At 44.7% G+C, this 19,203-nt stretch overlaps 1 protein-coding gene across 1 annotated transcript; it reads right to left on the reverse strand.

The window, feature by feature from the left end:
• Positions 1-1,104: 1,104 nt before the first annotated feature.
• Positions 1,105-9,632, reverse strand: LOC109464354 (peroxidase mlt-7-like). The gene is made up of 10 exons (XM_019761300.1): positions 9,500-9,632; positions 8,456-8,676; positions 7,944-8,123; positions 7,073-7,324; positions 6,404-6,667; positions 6,016-6,162; positions 3,110-3,520; positions 2,074-2,923; positions 1,578-1,738; positions 1,105-1,274 (listed from the first exon to the last, which is right to left on the reverse strand). The coding sequence occupies exons 1-10, from the start codon at positions 9,562-9,564 to the stop codon at positions 1,105-1,107; spliced, it is 2,721 nt and encodes a 906-aa protein (XP_019616859.1). The 5' UTR covers positions 9,565-9,632.
• Between the last annotated feature and the right edge of the window lie 9,571 nt (positions 9,633-19,203).

Consider the following 19,203-nt stretch of genomic DNA (forward strand, 5'->3'; position numbering starts at 1 on the left):
TGTTGTTGTTTGTTTTGTCACAGAAATGATGGTTTGATTCATAAACAAATTTATTGGCTGATGGATCCATATTTATTTGGCTCGGGGAGAGAAGTCCCTAACAAAGCTGGCATGCTCTTTAACCATGCAGCTTGGTGAAAGTGAAGGGTCTGCTTTAACCAAGTCGTTTCTACCTGCTGAGGAAGTCTACTGCAGATGTTTCTTACCTCACGGGTCTATTCCAAATCGTTGGCCATGTCCTGGCCGTACTCCTCAGGGTCGATGTACCCGACGTCATTGGTGTCTAACTCGCCGTCTGGCCCGGCGTTCTCCTCCCGGTAGATGTCCTCCTGTTCCCCGCGCAGCAGCTCAAGGAGAGTGCGGGCTTCCTCAGCCATCCTTGTGAATAATAAAGGCCTGTGATAAATCTTATATCTCGTATGCCTGCTGAATAAGTCACATTGAACTGTCCATGAACTGTCTTCTGTTTCAAATGTTATAGTTCTGTGCTGAATAATCACAAAGTTGAGTCGACCTCTGGAGTTTTAGTTAACACCTGATCATTTTGTGGTGGCTACATGTACTACATTTGATGTTTGCTCGTGTATTTTGCCTTCGAATCTAGGGTATACTGAAGATGTTGGTTTTACAAGAATCATTTCTATGTTAGCTTACCGGTCAACTTTGTCATCGGCGTTGTAGACTTCAAATCCGCGGCCGGGCAGGGCGTTCTCTTCTTCCAGCAACTCCGGAAGGCTCCGGGCTTCCTCATAATCTGCCAGAGATGCGTTCCTTGAGAACATAATATATAAATTGGTAAGGAAATGATTTAGATTTAAGGATCACTGCTGTTGAATACAGCAGAGTCTAGATTGTACAGAGCAATAAAAAACCTAGAAAATTAGCGTTCCACCAGCTCAAACTGGTTCGCCAGATCATACCAACCTTTACAACTAGAAAATAAGTTGCTGGCTTTTTGCTGGTAGCTGAGTAACTCCGAAGGAAATCCTAGCGCAGGTTACATTTCATTACAGGCACTATAACTGAATTGGGCCGGGGATTCGTGGTGGAACTGTACGTGTACTTATGGTGTTGTGCTATTCTACACATTGTGAAGAAAACCCCTTACTCCTGCCACTTGGTCAGGTCCATCTGGGACAGAGAGGAGCACGCCACCCTCTCGTTCCTAGGCTGTGTGGGCAGGCTGAAGACGTCCGGCTGCATATGTGTGGTGCCGTCCGTGTTGTCGCACAGGATCCGGGCCAGACTGGTCTTCCTGATCTCCTCAAGTTGGGCTGGAGAAAAAGGGAAACGGGAAATGATCATCATCATCCTGAGATAAAGCCACGTACACAAGACCTCTGTCTGGCCAGGCCGGTCTTCCTGAAAGTTGAAGTGAACGAAAATGTGGTGGTAATCTTCCTCTCTTACATCCAAACATTGAACACCAAGTAACAGTAGAATATCAAACAAAGAAGGGTGGAGAAAACTAGTAGCCAGATTTCTGTCGTGCCTAAAGTACACATATCTAGATTAAGGGAGAGAGTTTTATACTTTGTCAATCCTATTTTGCCTTTGCTGACAACATGCCCACAGACCTGCTGTAAACTGTCCGCGGTTCTCGAACCAGAAGCGGTCCCCCTTTCGGAGGTCTTGGAACTGCAGGCCAATCAGACAGGCGAAGGTTGGACCGACGACACCGCCCCGCACGGACTCCTCGGCAAGACCCCCCACGAACACGTCGATGTCGTCCACGTGGCTGTGCGAAACGAGACACGCGCAACATTACAAATAAGTAACAGTCACAACATGTGACAATATATCAACATGATTCAAAGTGTGTTTCCCTGCTAGAAACGCTGATTCGCGTTTGATCAGTGTGTGACTAGAGAAAATACATCATCAGAATTAGTAGAACCTCAACTCTTTGTGCAAACAATAACAAAAAACAACAGTCCCTTATGAATGCGTAAAGACAGTTTACATGCAGACAAAGTCACCTACAGATCTGCACTAATCCGCAGGCACTCTTCCACACCTGTGTAAATAATGTATTGGTACATGCACTTCAACAGCATGATTTAAAAATCGTACCTGTATAAATCCTCCAGCCTCATTCGGATGTAACGGTCTGGGATTTCAAACACCAATTCTTCAAAGCTATTTGCTTTTGGCAGACCACACCTCACCCTCCAGGCGTTGTAGCCGGGCAGCCCGTGGTCTCTGCCCCGCTGGATGTTCAGAGCCGCCAGGTCCAGGCCGAGCGACCCGGGAGGATCCGCAAACAGATGCTTCGTCAGGCTCGAGACAATGAACCGGTCGAAGTCCTGATGTGGCTGGGTGGTCAGTCCCCGTAGGATGGAGTCCGGGCCGCCTAGGTCGTTGTTGAGGACGTGGGATGGATTGAAGAAACCTAAGGCAAGCTGTAGCGGGCACTTGCTGCCCTGGTTAAAGTCCGGAGTAAGGCGGAGCTGATGTTCGTTAACCAGACTGTGGCCGAACCGGTAGGCTGCCGTGGCGAAGACGTTAGAGATGGTGGGGTTCACGCTCGCGTCGTACCCGGAGTAGAACCCGCTCTTACCGAGGGTCAGGTTAAACTTGGTCATGGCGGCCGGACCGAGAACGTGAGGAAGGTCCTCCCCGTACGAGATCTTCTGCATCAGCGCGCCGACGATCTTCCTGGTCTCGAAGAACACCCGATCGTCGTCCCAGTGCGGGTTGAGTTGGGAGAGCCGCCTGGCGATCCTGTTGTGTTCCCGCAGGAAGACGGTGTGCATGGAGGTCAGTCCCGGCTGCTCGTTCACACGGACGTCCCCAGCCTGCGAGCACGTCTCGTTCCCAGGATACTCGTGACACTCAAATTCTTCCGCAATGGCGGCGGGCAGGAGCTCCTTCTTGTTGGAGTCTTCAGGGTTCGGTCTGGACTTCAGTAGGCCGTGTGCTCCTAAGAGTGAAGGAGGTAGTATGGTGAGATTGCACATTCCTTGACAAAGACTGGCGTTTATTAGTCCCAAATGTGGGTAAATCCATTTTTTTGTGATTTGGTAATTTAGCAATCACAGAACAACTAGGTTGAACTTCATAAACAGCTAGAAACAAATATGGCACAATTGTACGGGGAAACACATACCTCCATAAACCTGAACCTCACATAGAACGAGATATTGGGTGGTAGGGAGTGAGATGCCCACATATCGGCCCCTTCGACCGTCACAGTCCACTGTGATCTTCTGTCGCCCTGATGTCACGCCGTGGTTCCCGCCGCATTGCGGGTTGGACGTCACGGTGGGAGAGTCCCCGACGTGAACGCGGAAGTTGTTCAGATAGCTGTAATAGTTTTGTCCGTTGAAGACGACGACTGTTTCGATGGCTTGTGACGTGCCCAGGTCTACACGCCACCAGGGGTAGCTTTGCCTGCTAGTGTGGATGCAGGAGCCTCCACCAAAGTTCAAGTCAGTGTTGCCGTCCACCGCCCGTTCGGCCACTCCCCCCGAATGCGTGCTGATCTGTGCCGTGGGTCGTCCCAAGGCAAGATTGACACCTGCGAAAAAAGTAAACAGCAGGGCTTTAGCCAGCTCGAAATTTTTTACCGTCAACCCCAGGTCAACCCAATTCGCGAAAAAAAAATACCGTCAACGCGAAAAAAAATTCCGTCTTTCACGATCCGGTGATCGACATCACGCCCTCCCGCACACTTAATGCATTCGGTGTTCTAAATACCCGTCAAGATTGCAGAATAAAAAAAAAACTACACAATCAGCAATTTTGCAGAATGAAAAAAAAACTACAGTTCTCACAAGGAGACAACACGCAATGAACAATCCGCTATGCCCTTTGTTTTGATCCGCTCAAATCCCGCCGCGATTCAAGCCGCGGCCATGCAAATGAACCTACTCATGACGTCACAGCCTCCGATTTCCACCGAGCCGGCCCCGAGCGCTGACCGACAGCGGGCGATGTGGCTGAGATCTCCGACGATTTCCTTATTTAGAGCGTTCGGAAGACTTCGGGTAGCAAACAAAATGGCCGACATGTACATGATTTTACTTGTTGTAGCTTCGCTTCTCAACCGAAATGAGGAAGTTACAACTCCTTTGCGGACTTTAGCGGCCATGAAGTTGACTTGGGGAAGCGCTGAGACGTGATTTCGCTACGGCATAGGGGATTTTGCCGCGGAGGGAGTTACGTGGCCGGCAAAAACTCGCGTGTCAGCGATCCTCCAGAAATCTTTATGCTGCCCATCAAGTCTTCGCGCGAAGGAGGTCTGACGAAGTTTTAGATTAAATAAGGCCACATTGTGTGGATCAATCTCCGTTTTCTTGCGATAGTATGATTATTCAAGTACAGTATATTATTCAAAAACGTTTGATATTTCTTTGTTCGTTGTCACATGTTTATTTATCGTATTGTCATGTACAGTTAGCAGCGTGTGTCTGAGTCGAGCCATTGTTTTATTCTATTCATACGTGGCCGTTAGCACATGTTGTTTTAACAGACAGCAACATTGAACAATAGAGCCAAGTCAACAGACGTCGGCACGGTTTACTAAACAGAAAGAAATAAATATTATTGGCATGGCTGTACTATATCGTATAGGCTATAGTCAAGATGTAAGTTATGGTCAATGCGTTCTTTAGCATAACACGGAAGCAAAATGTTCACCTCTTTTGCCACATCAAGTGTGATTCACGTTAAATTCACCAAAAGTAAAATATCCACGGCGGTCTGTCACTACGGTATTCTTTCCCATTGCTAGGCGCGTTCTAAAAAGTATCGGGTTACAAGACGCTATTTTGGCCTATTTTGGACTACCAGTAAAACACTTGAAAATAAACAGAAAGGATTTAATGGTAAATTTCGTCAAATTAAAATGAACTTATTGCCTTAACATCCTATTAATATTAGCTGTTTATGTTAAATCATTGATTTTTCAAAATTTCGCCCCGAAAGACGATTTTTTTTTTCGGGTTTCCGACCACAAGTCATGCCATGTTTTTAGGCAAACATCGTTTTAACCTGGCTACGTATATCACCCCAGATCCCAGATTTCTATATTTTTCGACGACTTGGGATAAGATCAAAAAGGGATTTTTAGTGTTTTAGGGATTTTTTAATTTCTGATTTGAAGTCTAGTTTTTGTCGACATGTTGGTGAAAAAATGATTTTTTTTCACATTTTTCGCACTAAATTACCCATAATTCAAAATTGAGGCCATTTTTTAAAAAATCCCTAAAACACGATTTTCGGGACAACCGTAACGGTCATTTTGAGCCGTGAATGGGGTATGCTTGACTCTCCATGCTTGCAGTCATGTCGACCAAAAGTCTGCATTGTGTTATTCATACTGGTGTAAAGAATCATTACAGTATTCAAGGTCACCCAAGGATACGACAGTAGCTTCGCTACATGTTACAGATCCACAAAAAATTATCGCGGACATGTACTGTCCAGGAAACTGTTTGTATCTGTAGAAAAGTGTTGTTTTTTATCTGTTACAATGCACAGAGGCAGAAGGGCTTGTTTTGCCGCTTTACTGTAAATGACCGCAGGTGACCCCGAAATAGAACGCGGGTTCGGTTCGAATTGCCCAGATCGACCATGATCGAACACAGTTCGGGTTCTATGACATGTGGGAACTTTGCAGCCCAGATTTTACCACCGTGATCTGATGTTCAACATTGTACCAAAATAATGCTTTATACTGTAGTGGATCACATGTATTCACTGCGTATCTTCCTTGCATCGATATAATAGTATAGGTTGTAAAACAAGAATGATACTTTCCATTACACGATGAGGTTCCGTGCATGTTCAGTTCTGTGAGATATGGCTGCCAGGACCGTACCCGGGCACGGTCCGGTATTATCCACGCGTACCCAGGACCATGCCTGGCGCACATCTGCGCCATCGGATACGCGGAGACTATCAAGAACCGTGCCTGATCCTAACTCTTACCCATTCATGCAAAGAACTAGATAGGCACGGTTTTGCATAGAATAAACCTTCCAGGAGATCAAAGAAGTTGTGGAAACTTACCGGATGGGATTGGCCGAGCTTGGCAGATGAAATACCCGCTGGAGCAACTTCTGACGCTCCACTTGCCTCCCACTCCTGGCAGCAAAACCACGCAGTCTTTACTCGCTGAATTGCTTGGTTCTCCTGAGTTCCAGTTGTTGTAGGAACCTGTGGAAAGGACGTAAAGTTTGCAACAGGAAGTGGTTAGAGCAACACGTCTCCTCATACAAAGTCTCATTAACTCTGTCTTACTTTACACTAGTGATGTCTTATTAGAACTCAATTGTAGAGTAAGGTCCAGTCATTGACATTCTACAGTCTTCCCAGTATAATAATAGCAGTATAGCAGAATAGCAAGATTGAAACAATGAAGAACAATCATGAAGCAAGAGATTACTGGAACTGTTACCCAATCTGGTTCCGTCAGCAAAGCGCCACTGTCCTTCGGTGGTTTCATCATCCAGTCCGATGTAGAAGATGACGTCATTTCGAACCGCATCCTTCAGCTGGACCAGGAACGCGTTAGTGGCGGCGTCTTTCGGCATGGCCAGAAAACCGTCGTCTTCCATGCAGGCCTTCAGAAGCCAGGTTCGGTCTTTGGATGTGGGGAAGGCCTTAAAGCATTTTTGATGGAAGCGTTGGTAGCCTGTCGGACATGTAACGTGTTTCGAACCTGCAGAGCGTTTTACAACAAAGTAGATCAAGTGTCAACAGTGCGTACCAACTCTATTGTATCTAGAACCGTGCCTATCTACTTCTACATGATGTATGTCTGAGCGGGTATGAGGTTAGAATCAGGCACGGTTCTGGATACCCGTGGACTATCGAGACCCGTGACATAGATAGCATGGATATGGATAAAACACTGTTCTGAATACAACAACACTGGCCTAGAACTGATAGTGATGTAGGTCATTATTTGTAATTGTCTGGTATCCATCCACATTAGAGCGACCGAATCACTTTTGTCCTGACCTGCAAAATAAAACAAGATCAGGACGAGAGTGACTCGGCAGCTATTAGAGGGATGGAGAAATTCATACCAGAAAGCAGCGACGTGAGTCCGTGTATTACTTACCAACAGTGTGTTCTCTGAGCTCTTCTATCTCTTCGTCCGAGGAGCCGTAGACGTTGGAGGCGTCCACGAAGGCGGTGAGCTGGTTCAGCTGCTGCCGGCGGCCCATGTGGCACCCTTCGTTCGGACAGGATCGGGAGCGAGCGAACGGCAAGCAGCGGCTCTCAGCGGCGAAGTCAGGGTCGTCAGAAGGGATGTTGATGTTGAAACAGCGTTCTTCCTTTTCGCAATCGGTACCACAGGTACAGACGAGACCTTCGCGTTCGAAAGCAGACATATGAGGTGAAATATGGTGCGTATTGGAACATCCCAGCCGAGCAACTTTTACCTGTGGGGTCGTGTACGTAGCGGCAGAGTGCTCGACTCGGAACCAAGAGGTTCCTGGTTCGAGTCCTGCCATGACACCTATCATGTGCCCACTTTACACGACCTTGCTCACTTCGCTCAGGTGAAAATGAGTACTAGTATTGTATTGTCCAATGTGTTGGTGGGGGCATTAATATAAGTTGAAACAAACTGAGTGTGCCGTCACCACGTCTTGTGATTACATGTTGGAATATAACTAAAACTTTTACCTGGGACTAGGGATGCAACCGTCTATCTTTCACCCAATGTAATGCTCTGCGTCCATATAGAATGGTATGCCCAATCCCTTTCAGGCAAGACCGGACCTCACCTCACCTCACCGGTCCCATAGCAGTCTGTCCTGCCGTCGGGGCAACTAAACTGTCCACATGATCCGAATAATTATATTATAATAATCATATGTTTGTTTTGTGTGTGTGTGTGTGTGTGTGTGTGTGTGTGTGTGTGTGTGCGTGTTAAAAACAGTGTTAAAACACTTGATAGAGGTGCATTTTATGTTTTCACGAACCTTCTTCCTGAAAGTTGGGGGTGAGAGTGATGTCGTGGTCCAGGAACTGTCCGAACTGCATGACCATGTGGGTGTTGACCGGGCTGGATTTCCGCAGGTCCTCGTGCATGGTCGTGCTGACCAGCCGCGCGCTGGGGAGGGGGGCGCCGTCATGTCCAGTGGTCCGAGGTGTCATGAGACCTGATGAAACACAGTAAGCGATATTAGTGCAGATTTTGTATCCAGAACCGTGTCTGTCTTGTTCTTTGCATGAATGGGTTTAACTTAAGATCAGGCACGGGTCTGAACACGTAAAAAATATACAGAATCGTACGTGAGCAAGGTTAGTCGAAGGCCCAATTACCGAACATTTGGTTCTACTTCGGGGTTTCTTCACAAAACTGTACGATAGATTAAAAGGGGCTTGCCCCAAGGAAGAGCTGCTAGAAGCGTGATTTAGTCAGGCTAGGGGACTGACTAGAGGAAGGGCTGCTATATAGAAGAGTGATGTAATAGGATTAAAATCTACATACCGTCGCCGTATTCTGGCTGCAGCAGCCTTCTAAAGGGTTGCTCACTACTTCCCCACAGGGGGTGGTTCCGGTTGTTACAACGGCCGTTTGCCGAACGGAACTCTGGGACGGCTGGTGTAGGGCACGTGATCGGCATCATGGAGGTGTCGTCACAAACACTTGTCACGTCCTGGGAGTCGATGGCGGACAGCGCTTCTATAGTGTAGCGTGTGCTACCGGAACTAAAAATCAAAGATTTCTGTAAATAACGAATCCAATGCGCTTGGAAAAAAAACTGAGTTCACTTGTTGAGGTGGCAACACAGTTTTCGCCCTACGGGGACTCCCATAGTTAAGCACCCCGAGGTGACTTACTTCGACGCGGAAAAAAATATAGTAGAGTGCACTAGAAAATCACGGTTAACTAATATGTTGACTTAAAGAGTATATTCTTCAAAATAACGGAAAACCAAAAAAAAAATATGTTTTTAACATAATAACGACCACTTTGACTTGGCCCTCTACCGGGGGCAACGGAACTGCAGCCGGCTCACCCCGAAACGCGGTTGCATAATGCCGCGCATTTATACACGAACAGGTAAATCTTCATTTTCGAAATCACACAGTGTACAAGCTGATACCTTTTTATACCACACAGCGCAGTTTGCTCGTGGCAACCTCTCACATAAGTCACTCTAGCCAGGATTCAAGAGGTTTGTCTGCACTACTTTCTATAGCCGCGTCATACCCTCGTCGCCCATAAATACTGTGTTCTGCGGCCTTGAGCTACCCATAGTACCCCGCACCCCCTTAAGCATGCAATGGTATCCTTGAAAGGTCTATGTCAAGTAATAAATCAGGAACGTTTGTCGTTTCTCGGGCACGGTTCTAGATAGTCCACGCGTTCATAACCAGCACGGTCCACATGTATCCAGAACCGTGCCTAGGGCAAATCTAGTACGTTCTTTGATACGCAGAGCCTATCCAGAACTTTGCCTAATCCTAATCCTAACCCATTCGGGCATAAAACTAGATAGGCACGGTTCAAGATACGGTAATGCCTTACCGGTCTATGAAGTACTTTGCCACATTCTCCAAGACAGTGGCACACCTGCTGAGCTCCATGGCCATCGGGGTGGAGCGATGTACCCTGCCCAGCGCGTTCAGAGCTCCGGAGAGCGAACTTTCCTCTAGTTCAGCATCTGGAGGGCACACGGGGTAAGCTCAGTCACAGATGTAGTCTGAGACTACTGAAGCTGAAACCTCAGTTTCGTCAACTTTGCTACTTATGATATGCTATTGGACCATTGTCTGGAGAGACAACAGATAACAGGTTTGAATGATGGAGGTTCTATCCAAGGCTTTTGCGGCATCATATATGTTACCACGAAAATAAACCACGGCGGAGTCCACTACCTGGATGCCAGACTGTTCTTAGGGCCAGAACACGACAAAACACATCGGATGGAGATGGGGCTGCCTAGGGACTTACTTTGGGACATGTTGGACCTGGAGCCAAGGAGCTCGTCTGCGTACTTGCCCTGGCAATAGGCACGGTTTTGGATAAGTGTGGACCGTGCCAAAGCACGGTGCTAGATACAACACTCACCTGCGGAGACTGCTGCATTTTCTGCTGCTGCCTGGGAGACCGCCAGCAGCAGTTCTTCTTCTGTAGGGCTCTGGCCGGTAACCATGACAACCAGCGGCGCCATGGCAACCGCGGCGAAGAACACCAGGATGAACCTGAAATCAGAAGAAACCATCGTCACCGTTGTGTCTTATACTTTGCGTCAGCTATGTTTGATATCACTGATTATACTTTCCACTCAGTAAATTCTTTTAATACACTATGCTCTAACACAAGCTGAACTGAACTAACTCAAGTTTACCAGGTGACATCTCAATGTCCACATCCACTCCACTTAAAAAGCAGGGCAATACTCACATTAGGGGTCATAGTCGCAAAATATCCAAAATAAACTTTTTATGTTGAACTGTCAGAGCGTGGGAAACAAAGAAGCTGAGCTGTACTCGACACTTGCAAACCAGACATAGTAGCAGGTACAGAATCGTGGCTCAATAAGACATAGCAAACAGTGAAATATTTCCTGACAACTACATAGTCTCAGGAAATAACAAGTTGTTTTATGTCCAACAGACGACAGCGTGTGCGCTACCATGGCCAAGTTTCTGACTGGCAACATCTATCTTGCGGCGTAGCACAGGGAACCATCCTGGGTCCTATTGTTTTCCTCGCACTGATCAACAGTGCATCCAGGAAGCTATTAAAAAAAACAGATGGAAATATGTAGATGACATGAACCTCACCCAGGTCAGATTCCTCCACCAACAATACTCATTACGTATACAGACCTTCATGACAACCTTAGCACCTGGGTCAGAAAACACAAAATGAAGATGAACACCCATAAGTGCAAAGCACTCCACGTCTGTTTTGCTAGGACTATACCCACTCCTGAACTACTTCTCATAGACGGACAGACACTAGCAACAGTTGTTCACATCAAAGTTCTGGGTACGGGTGTGACCATACAGAGTGACCTCAAATATAGGTAGACATTAGACAACATGACAACAGCGCAGCAAACATAAACTGTTCCTGTTACGTCGACTGAAGAGGTTTGGAGTCACTACACAAGACCTCAGAACCGTCTACATCGCGTACGCCAGACCCACTATGGAATACGCCTGTGTGGCACCCGGCCCTAACCTGCACACAATTAACAAGACTCGAGGGGCAACAGAAACAAAGGATGCATCCTCGGCACAGAGCACACCGGCTACACCTCAGCACTGTCTACACTAGACCTCAACACCTTGGTAGAACGACGCACTCACCTATGCTTAACCTTCGCTCAGAAACTCCTCAACTCTGAATTCAGTGACTGGTTACCCCCATCCCGTAAACAGATATCCGGCAGAGACACACGTAACGCTAACAAACTGGACACTCCCATCTGTCGAACAACTCGCCACGAAAAGTCTGCAATAGCATACATGACATACCTGCTGAACAAATAACGTTACCTGAACTGACAATCTGTAAATACCGACGTCCCCTCACATGTTTATACAACTTGTATTGTTTTTAGAAGACTATACAATTTCATCACATTTATACTATTGATTGTAAATCGAGTTTGATTGTCAACATTTAACTCCGTAGCGCTTTTATATTATCATTGTGTCATCTGACCTCCATGTTTTTGACCTTTGAACGGCTAGGACTTTGAGTATAGGACTATGACTCTGTTTTGACGCATCGGACTTTTATGTTTACTGTATGTTGTCTTACTGTATGTAACAATGTAATTTTTGCTGGGTCCCCTTGGAAAACAGCTAATGTAAGCTGAATGGGGCTACCCAGCCGTCCTAAGATGAAATAAATAAGTAAATGCCTGCCAAGTCAGACTCATTGTCTGCAGTTAGGTGCGTGAATAAAGTTTCAAAGTTACATAGCACACCGGAAAACAGAAAAACTGGCCCAGGAGGCGGTGTATTTCAGGTCAACAGGGATGATTTAATTTGTAACTCACAGACATAGAAAAGCATAAAACAAGCACACTCGCAGACATGGGAGAAGCTATAGTTGACACACCTAAAACATTCTAGTTGTACATAAAAGGACTGAGAAGAGACCTTGTCGAGGTAGCAACCCTAAAGGTGGGGAATGCCTTTTCTCGGGGCTGGTTGTTGGATGGCCGATAATTAAAGCAACGCGTTAAAAACTCTACAAAACGCAGTGTCAAAACTTCCACCCGTCCGGAGCCTGCACAGGAGGCTAACCTTTATCAGTGACAGCGGGGAAAAGCAGAAACACTCAGAGGACAATCTAAAAGCGTTTTCACCGAAGACGACACCACAGATATGCCATCTCTGGGACATCCCTGTACCCCTCCCATGGAAGATATAGATGTTCCTATTGAAGGTGTGGAAAAATGCTTAAATGTCTCAATCCCTCTAAAGTATAGCCTGGTGTCCAACGGGGAGCGGATCTTGCGTAGCGGACTAAAGCTAACAAGGCTGGACACCAGGCTATCTAAAGTATGCGGATCAGACCAAATATCGCTCTGGCTCCTCAAAATGACAGATATTGAAAATCGCACCTGTGTTAACCAATGTTTTTCAACACTCGTTGCATACCGCAGAAATACCTAAAGATTGGAGGGATGCAAATATTTGCGCCATTGACAAAAAAAGGAGATAAAGAGGTCGGATCCCAAGCAACTACAGAGTGACCTGTTTCACTGACCTGTGTGTCCTGTAAACTACTTAAACACACCATCCATAGCCAGGTCATGAAGCATTTAGAAAGTCACAACATATTGACGGACTGGGTTTAGAGCCAAGCGATCCACAGAAACACAGCTTATACTAACAGTTCATGACACAGCTGGAGCACTGAACAGTAAACGGCAGGTACATTTAGGGCTTCTCTATTTCACAAACTAATTGAGTAAGCCCTGCGAACCGAACAGGAGTTACTGGTACCTAAGCGATAGCAGGTTTATGTCCTTGCTGTATTCGACGAAAAGTTCTATACAGATTGGGGGAGTGATAACAACAGTATGTGTGCAAAGTAAACTGGGACTTGCCTATGGTATTACTATTTATCGCCTACAGCAGTCATTATTTACCTGGCATTCGTTATCATCATAACCTATGAACTTATTACATGATAGTAGACAACTTCATGAAAATTCTAGCAAACAATCACCGCTCGAGTAAAATCATCATCCTTATACTATTTCGAAATACTTATTTTTTTTTGCAAAATCATTCCCGATGGTTTGTATAGAAAGGCCAGACCGACCTAAGCTTATGGATGACATCGACGAGCGCATTGATTTTCGACTGTTCTAAAAAAAGATCACGTTTGGCCTGGCTCTAAGCCTGGGTAGTCCATGGGAGTTAGCGACAATACTAAGCCGGTGATAACCCTGGAGGATGGCACCGATGGCACCAAAGCTCCACGACATAAGAACTCAGTACATACGTACAGTGCCGATTCACAAATTACGCAAAAAGACAACATGTGCCGGCTTGTCGCGTACGTCGTCTATGTATACTGCTGGAAATTCACAATACTAGCTTTGTATTCTGTGGTTTAGTATCATTTTTATTTTTGGCCAGATTTTTTTTATTCGCGCGCACTAGTTTGAGGGTATTCAGAGGATGTCATCTATAAAATTAAGACGGTTTGGCCTAATAGAATATATATATATATATATATATATATATATATATATATCAGCCCCAAACCCGGGCCGCTGGAGGCTTGTTCCCGAGGCCTGAAGCCCGAGGCCCGAGGTCTGACCATGCCTATCTTCCGCCCTGACCGTGTCCTAACCGTTACAGACCCATTCGCCGAGCCAAGCCCGAATGCTGACCAACCTACACCCAGCCATCCCGACCACTAGCCGAAGACTCCTACTCCCTTTTAACCATTTTTCAACTCCGTCCCGAAATGAAAATTTGCAGAATCAGGGACTATAAGAAACAGACCAGGGGTCCCCTACTTCGTGGTAAGTGACAAATAACGTTCAGCTTACTTTGCCAACATGACGTCTGTGAGAGCGGTACCGACGGGAGGCTATGCCGAGCCGACGAGAGGACGATGCCGAGCCGATTGGAGTTGACGCACAGCGGACAAGAGAGGATGTTGAGCCGACGAAAGACGATGCCGAGCCGACGGGAGACGATAACGAGCAAACTGAACGGGATATCGAGACGACGGGAGGACGATGACGAGACGACGGGACACGAAACACGGGCCGACGGGACACGATGCGGAGCAGTAACGGTCTCTCGTCTGAGACACCTGTCTACCTAACTGCCCCCTGCCCCGAGGTGGTCCTTTATAAACCCTTGTCCTACCTTCATGCTTGAGCAGAGGTCACATTTTCGGGGAATTGTGATAACTGCCCCTCCCAGTTATGGTCATGCTCGTGTTCTAGTTCAAGGAAGTGACTCCCAGGGCCGTGAGAGTGGCCGGCGTGGGTGGGGCTATGGGAAGTTCATTTTCTGGATGACATCATTGGACTCGTTCAGGTTGTCCTGATTTCCAGCGAAAACCAGCGAACTGTGATTGAACCTCCCGAACGCCCCACGAATGTTTTAAACATTTTGAAACATTCGGCTGGCGCAGCCGAACCGTAGCCGAATTCGCCGAATGCCAGCTAACTTAGCGGACTTTGCTCCGACCTACTACTAACCATGGTTGGCAGGCGTTCGGCTAGTGTTCGGGAGGCCAAATTTGTGAATGTGTGACGGGGCTTGACATTATGCCTGTATTATTAGTTACAATATGCCTCTAGTTGTAGGCAATGCAAGGATCGGCTGTTGTGTGCATGCCTTCTGTCACTATGTGCCGCACTGTAGTCTTTTGCGATATTCTATCGAGACGTTGGTTTTGTCGTCTTGCCACACTTAAGTGTTATTTTTTTTCTGTGATGAATTGGCACAGAGGCTCACATGCCTGTCTTAAGTTTATTCTTCGTGATGTGTTCTAACACCGCGTCAATAACAAAACTTCAAAATGGCACAGATTTCAACCGTTAAACAGCCTGCCAATGCCAATGCCACTCGCACCCCATCTGCCTTCATATAAATTGTTTACTTACTTACGATCCTCACGAAGTTAAATACCTTCATAGAACAAACATCCTACACGTCAATAAAAATCAATAGACTGTCGTGATCCACGATAAAGGGTGAAAAGCCGTCTAACAGCCGACGAAAGACGAATGTAAACTATATTACTACATTAACGTCTGCCTTTTTTTTCTTCCTTTGTGATGATGAACACGACCGAATTGGGAAACACCAAACAATATTACAGTGAAGAGAACAACACAACCTTTAAACACAAAAGGTTGAATTCTTATCCATAGATCATTACCACAGCAGGTGATTTACCAAAATCAAAACAATCTTTTTCTAATAACCAACGGAAAACGCACCTATAGCTAAAAGTAAATTCTACCCTTTCTATACTGACATCTGCTCTTTAATGTGAGGATAGACAAGGATCACTGAATGTGGAAAATGCCTTTGACGTAAACCAGCTACCCGATAAAGACAAAGACCCCCCCCCCGTCATGCCCACACACAAGACACATACCCAATTACAAAAAACAGCATCCGCAGAACAACTATTACATCAAGTATGTTTTACCCCCTAAAAAAGTAACAAGGAGTGGTGGTTACAGATACGAGCCATCATTTAAGTAAAAAAAAGGCGTTTTTTATACAGGTACAGTGCAGATAGGGATGGGAACTATGTGATAGTAATGCTGTTTATGTGGTTAGTATAAACTTATGGGTCTTGCATTTTTGCTGAATTCAAGGCGAGAATAAACCTGCATTTAAAAGGGGCACAAGGGATTCGATAAAATCTGCCATTAGTGCATGGTATGTGTGAAAAGTGCGAACCCGGGAACGTTGACCTAGTACAAATATGAACTTCGCGATTACGCCATTGCGAAGGTATGGCGGCGGCCAATTTTTGAGCACTAGGCGCTAGCCGCAACTTCAAACGACCGTCAGCACTCTAAACCACGATGGGCTATCGAACTAAGTGTAGAGATCACTTTTCAGACAAGTATTAGCAGGATTTATCTAATCTAAGTCCACCCAAGAGTAATGGCACTTATGTACCAAATGTATTCCTGGATGTGACGTCATCGCCCATGCGTGCCTGATCCCGCGATGACTCAAGACTGGACTTTTCTCTCACCTGAGATCACGTGTACTGAGAAGTCCTGTTTTACCTGGAACACGTGCACAGAGCACACCTGTCCGGGGGACAGACAGACAGGTGCGCCGTGACAGGTGACTGGACCGCTGACGTCGCCTTGTGTGTTTACGTCTTTCATCTATCAGTAATCAGTGTTAGGTAAAGATCAGGCGCAGCTGTTGTGTAACCTTCATTGTAATATTGTTGGCATTTCCGATTAGGTCGTGTTCATCCACACAACAAACAGCAGAGTCAGTGTAGGTCAGGTACAAGTGTTTATCAATTACGACATTGCCCGATCCAATAAAACTGAAGTAGGCGAGGCGTAGAATCTCCAAGCATATCTCTTGGTGGCTACAAGTCACAGTATGAATTCCCGTTAATAGTGTAATCAGGTTGGTAAGTCACCGAGTAAAGAGACTCTTTTTACACAACTCGTATAACTCTGGTCCCGTCCCAGTCTATTACAAAGTTATTTCTCATGATGTGGTCTGTCACTGCTGAGAGAGAGGGGGGGCATTCGGATGCAGACTTAAAGAACATAGGAAGGAGGCAGACAGCATCAAGGTGGGACGGTACATCAGAGCATTTACAGACTGAAGAAGGAAGCAGAGAAGGAAGAGAAGTTGGACGAATCAGCATTGACAGACTAGTGAAGCTAGTCCATTTACCAAACCGTGTCCCTGAAACATGAGAGCTTGACCTTTGTCACCAGCGTTGTGTTAACCAAGTCAAACAAACAAACCGTGCTCATTCAGATAAGAAGAACTTTATTGCGCAACAGATGTAGCGGGTACAACGTATGGCAAAATATACATACATAGTTTTTGGTGTAAACATACACATATGGTGGTGTTGAGAATATCTAACAGTTCTATTATCTGTAATAGGAATATGGTCTGCTTCATAATCACTGCATAACAAAAGAGAGACACTAATTATAGTAATTAACTCTATTAATACAATGTAGTAATAAATTGTGTCAGAAATTAATTACATTTTCTCGTTTTGTCATTGAATTGTGACAGGACATGATAGTAACATATATAATATCTCTGTTCTTTGTTATTTTTTTTTATTTTTTTTAAACACCTTTATTCAGTATACATGAAATCATACAACAAATCATATGCAGTGTACATAATAAACAGAGATAAAGTAAGGGAAGATAAATAACATCGGGTAATCATTCATAAATTCATAACAAAAGAAAGGTGTGTATATATACCATGTAAACAAATTACTGGGTAGCATTCATCTCTGTCTTTGTATGGGGTAGTGTTATATTGGTCTTACATGTAATATGTTGTAACAATTTTCGTCGGTTTTCATCATAGGTTGGGCAATCTATTATAAAATGTAATTCGTTTTCAACGCCTTAATGACACGCGGGACACAGTCTCTCTTTGGCTGGTGTGTTACAGTGGCGACCTTTTTCAATTTGCAAAGAGCGGGCACTAATCCTAAGTTTTATATGACCAGGAAGCAAAACAGGGAAAGCCCCGTCAGAATACAAGGGGAAACCCAGAAGTTTCGCCTGCACATTGAAAAACTATGTACAGATTCTGAAACATCTTCCTACAAGTACTGAAAAAACTGAGATTTTACTTCTAAAGAGGAAAACAGGCAAGTCTCTACTCTGAGGCAGTTGTTATACTATCACTATCACTACTAGGACTGATTGATACAAAAAAAGCCCAATCCCTTATTCAGTACAAATATGTAATGGCACCACAAGTTTCACAGACCGCTACTTCATTGTGACTCAGGAAATGATTTATGATGATGATTTATTTATTGATGATGACTGTTCTTCAATGTTTAATAACCTTGAGTGTTATTACACCTTATTACACATTCTAAGAAATAAACGTCTTCTATTAATTTTTTTTTCCTGACTTACAGTATGAGATAATTGATATTTGAATTTTTGGCATTTCCAGCTCTGGTAAGGTATTGCTAAAACCCACATTTAAATGTTGCAACAAAGTCCTATTTGAAAATTGTCGGATGGCCAATTCATCCTCACCAATTCCTAGTTGTTTACTACAAAAAAGTTTTTTTTAATTCTATTTTCAATCAAAGACTTGCCATAGTATTTACAAAAAGCTACCTCATAAATACCTCTTTTTCCTGCGAACATAAGCACATATTTTCTGTTTCCACCAGCTATTCAAATTTACATCCTATACACAAGTAATACTTTACAAGAAATGGCTTTTCTATTGGTCAAAACCTAATTAACTCCTATCAAAATGACACAAGTGACATGTTCTTAGTAATTTAGTCATGATGCAGCATAGTGATATATTTAGTGATGTATCAACTGTCCTTCATTTAGGCAAGCCATGACAGCATTCTTTCTGTCATTTTGAATACTATAAAATTTTAACACACCAAGTCCTGAAACGTCTTGCTATTTACAAATAGTTTAAAACAGTCTCACATATTATATACAAAATGTAAAACAAGTTAAACATAGCCATACCATGATACTGTAAAATAACATTTTAAAAGCATTCAAGTATCTGTAAAGGTACCGGCAACAGTGTACCTGAAATGTACTTATCAAAGCCAAGATATCATTTACTGAAATTTATTTATTTAAATTGCCAACATTGCAATAATGTGGAAGGCCCTAGCAGCTGTTGTCGGGCCCCACATTATGAAATACAAACATACATAAACGTACACATATCAAAGTACAATAAAGTCACAAAACACAGAAATCTCTTACACATAGTAGTACATACATTCCATAACCTAGGCAAATGATAGTATAAACAAGTAACAATATATCTTAGTATGGTAGGAGGCCAGAGGTCATTCAGATATATAATATTTATATATTTACAGTATTGCAGGAATAGATGGAAGGACTTAAAGTTAGAAACGGTTCGTTGATGAAATGTAAGTGTGAAGAGCAGCCAAAAGGTTTTGATCTGTAAGAGGGTCGTGACATGGATATCCATTGGGAAGGATGTTGGTATAGCTATATAGAGAGGGGTCGA

Source organism: Branchiostoma belcheri, unplaced genomic scaffold (genome assembly GCF_001625305.1).
Source record: "Branchiostoma belcheri isolate BF01 breed outbred unplaced genomic scaffold, Haploidv18h27 scaffold137, whole genome shotgun sequence".
Taxonomy (NCBI): domain Eukaryota; kingdom Metazoa; phylum Chordata; class Leptocardii; order Amphioxiformes; family Branchiostomatidae; genus Branchiostoma; species Branchiostoma belcheri.

Excerpts from the sequence above, each read along its gene's own strand:
- LOC109464354 (XM_019761300.1), bottom strand. The coding sequence starts at position 9,564 with ATGGCCATGGAGCTCAGCAGGTGTGCCACTGTCTTGGAGAATGTGGCA. Across the intron at positions 8,124-8,455 it reads GCAGCCAGAATACGGCGACG|GTCTCATGACACCTCGGACC; the intron begins GTATGTAGATTT and ends GTGTTTCATCAG. Across the intron at positions 6,668-7,072 it reads GCTCAGAGAACACACTGTTG|GTTCGAAACACGTTACATGT; the intron begins GTAAGTAATACA and ends AACGCTCTGCAG.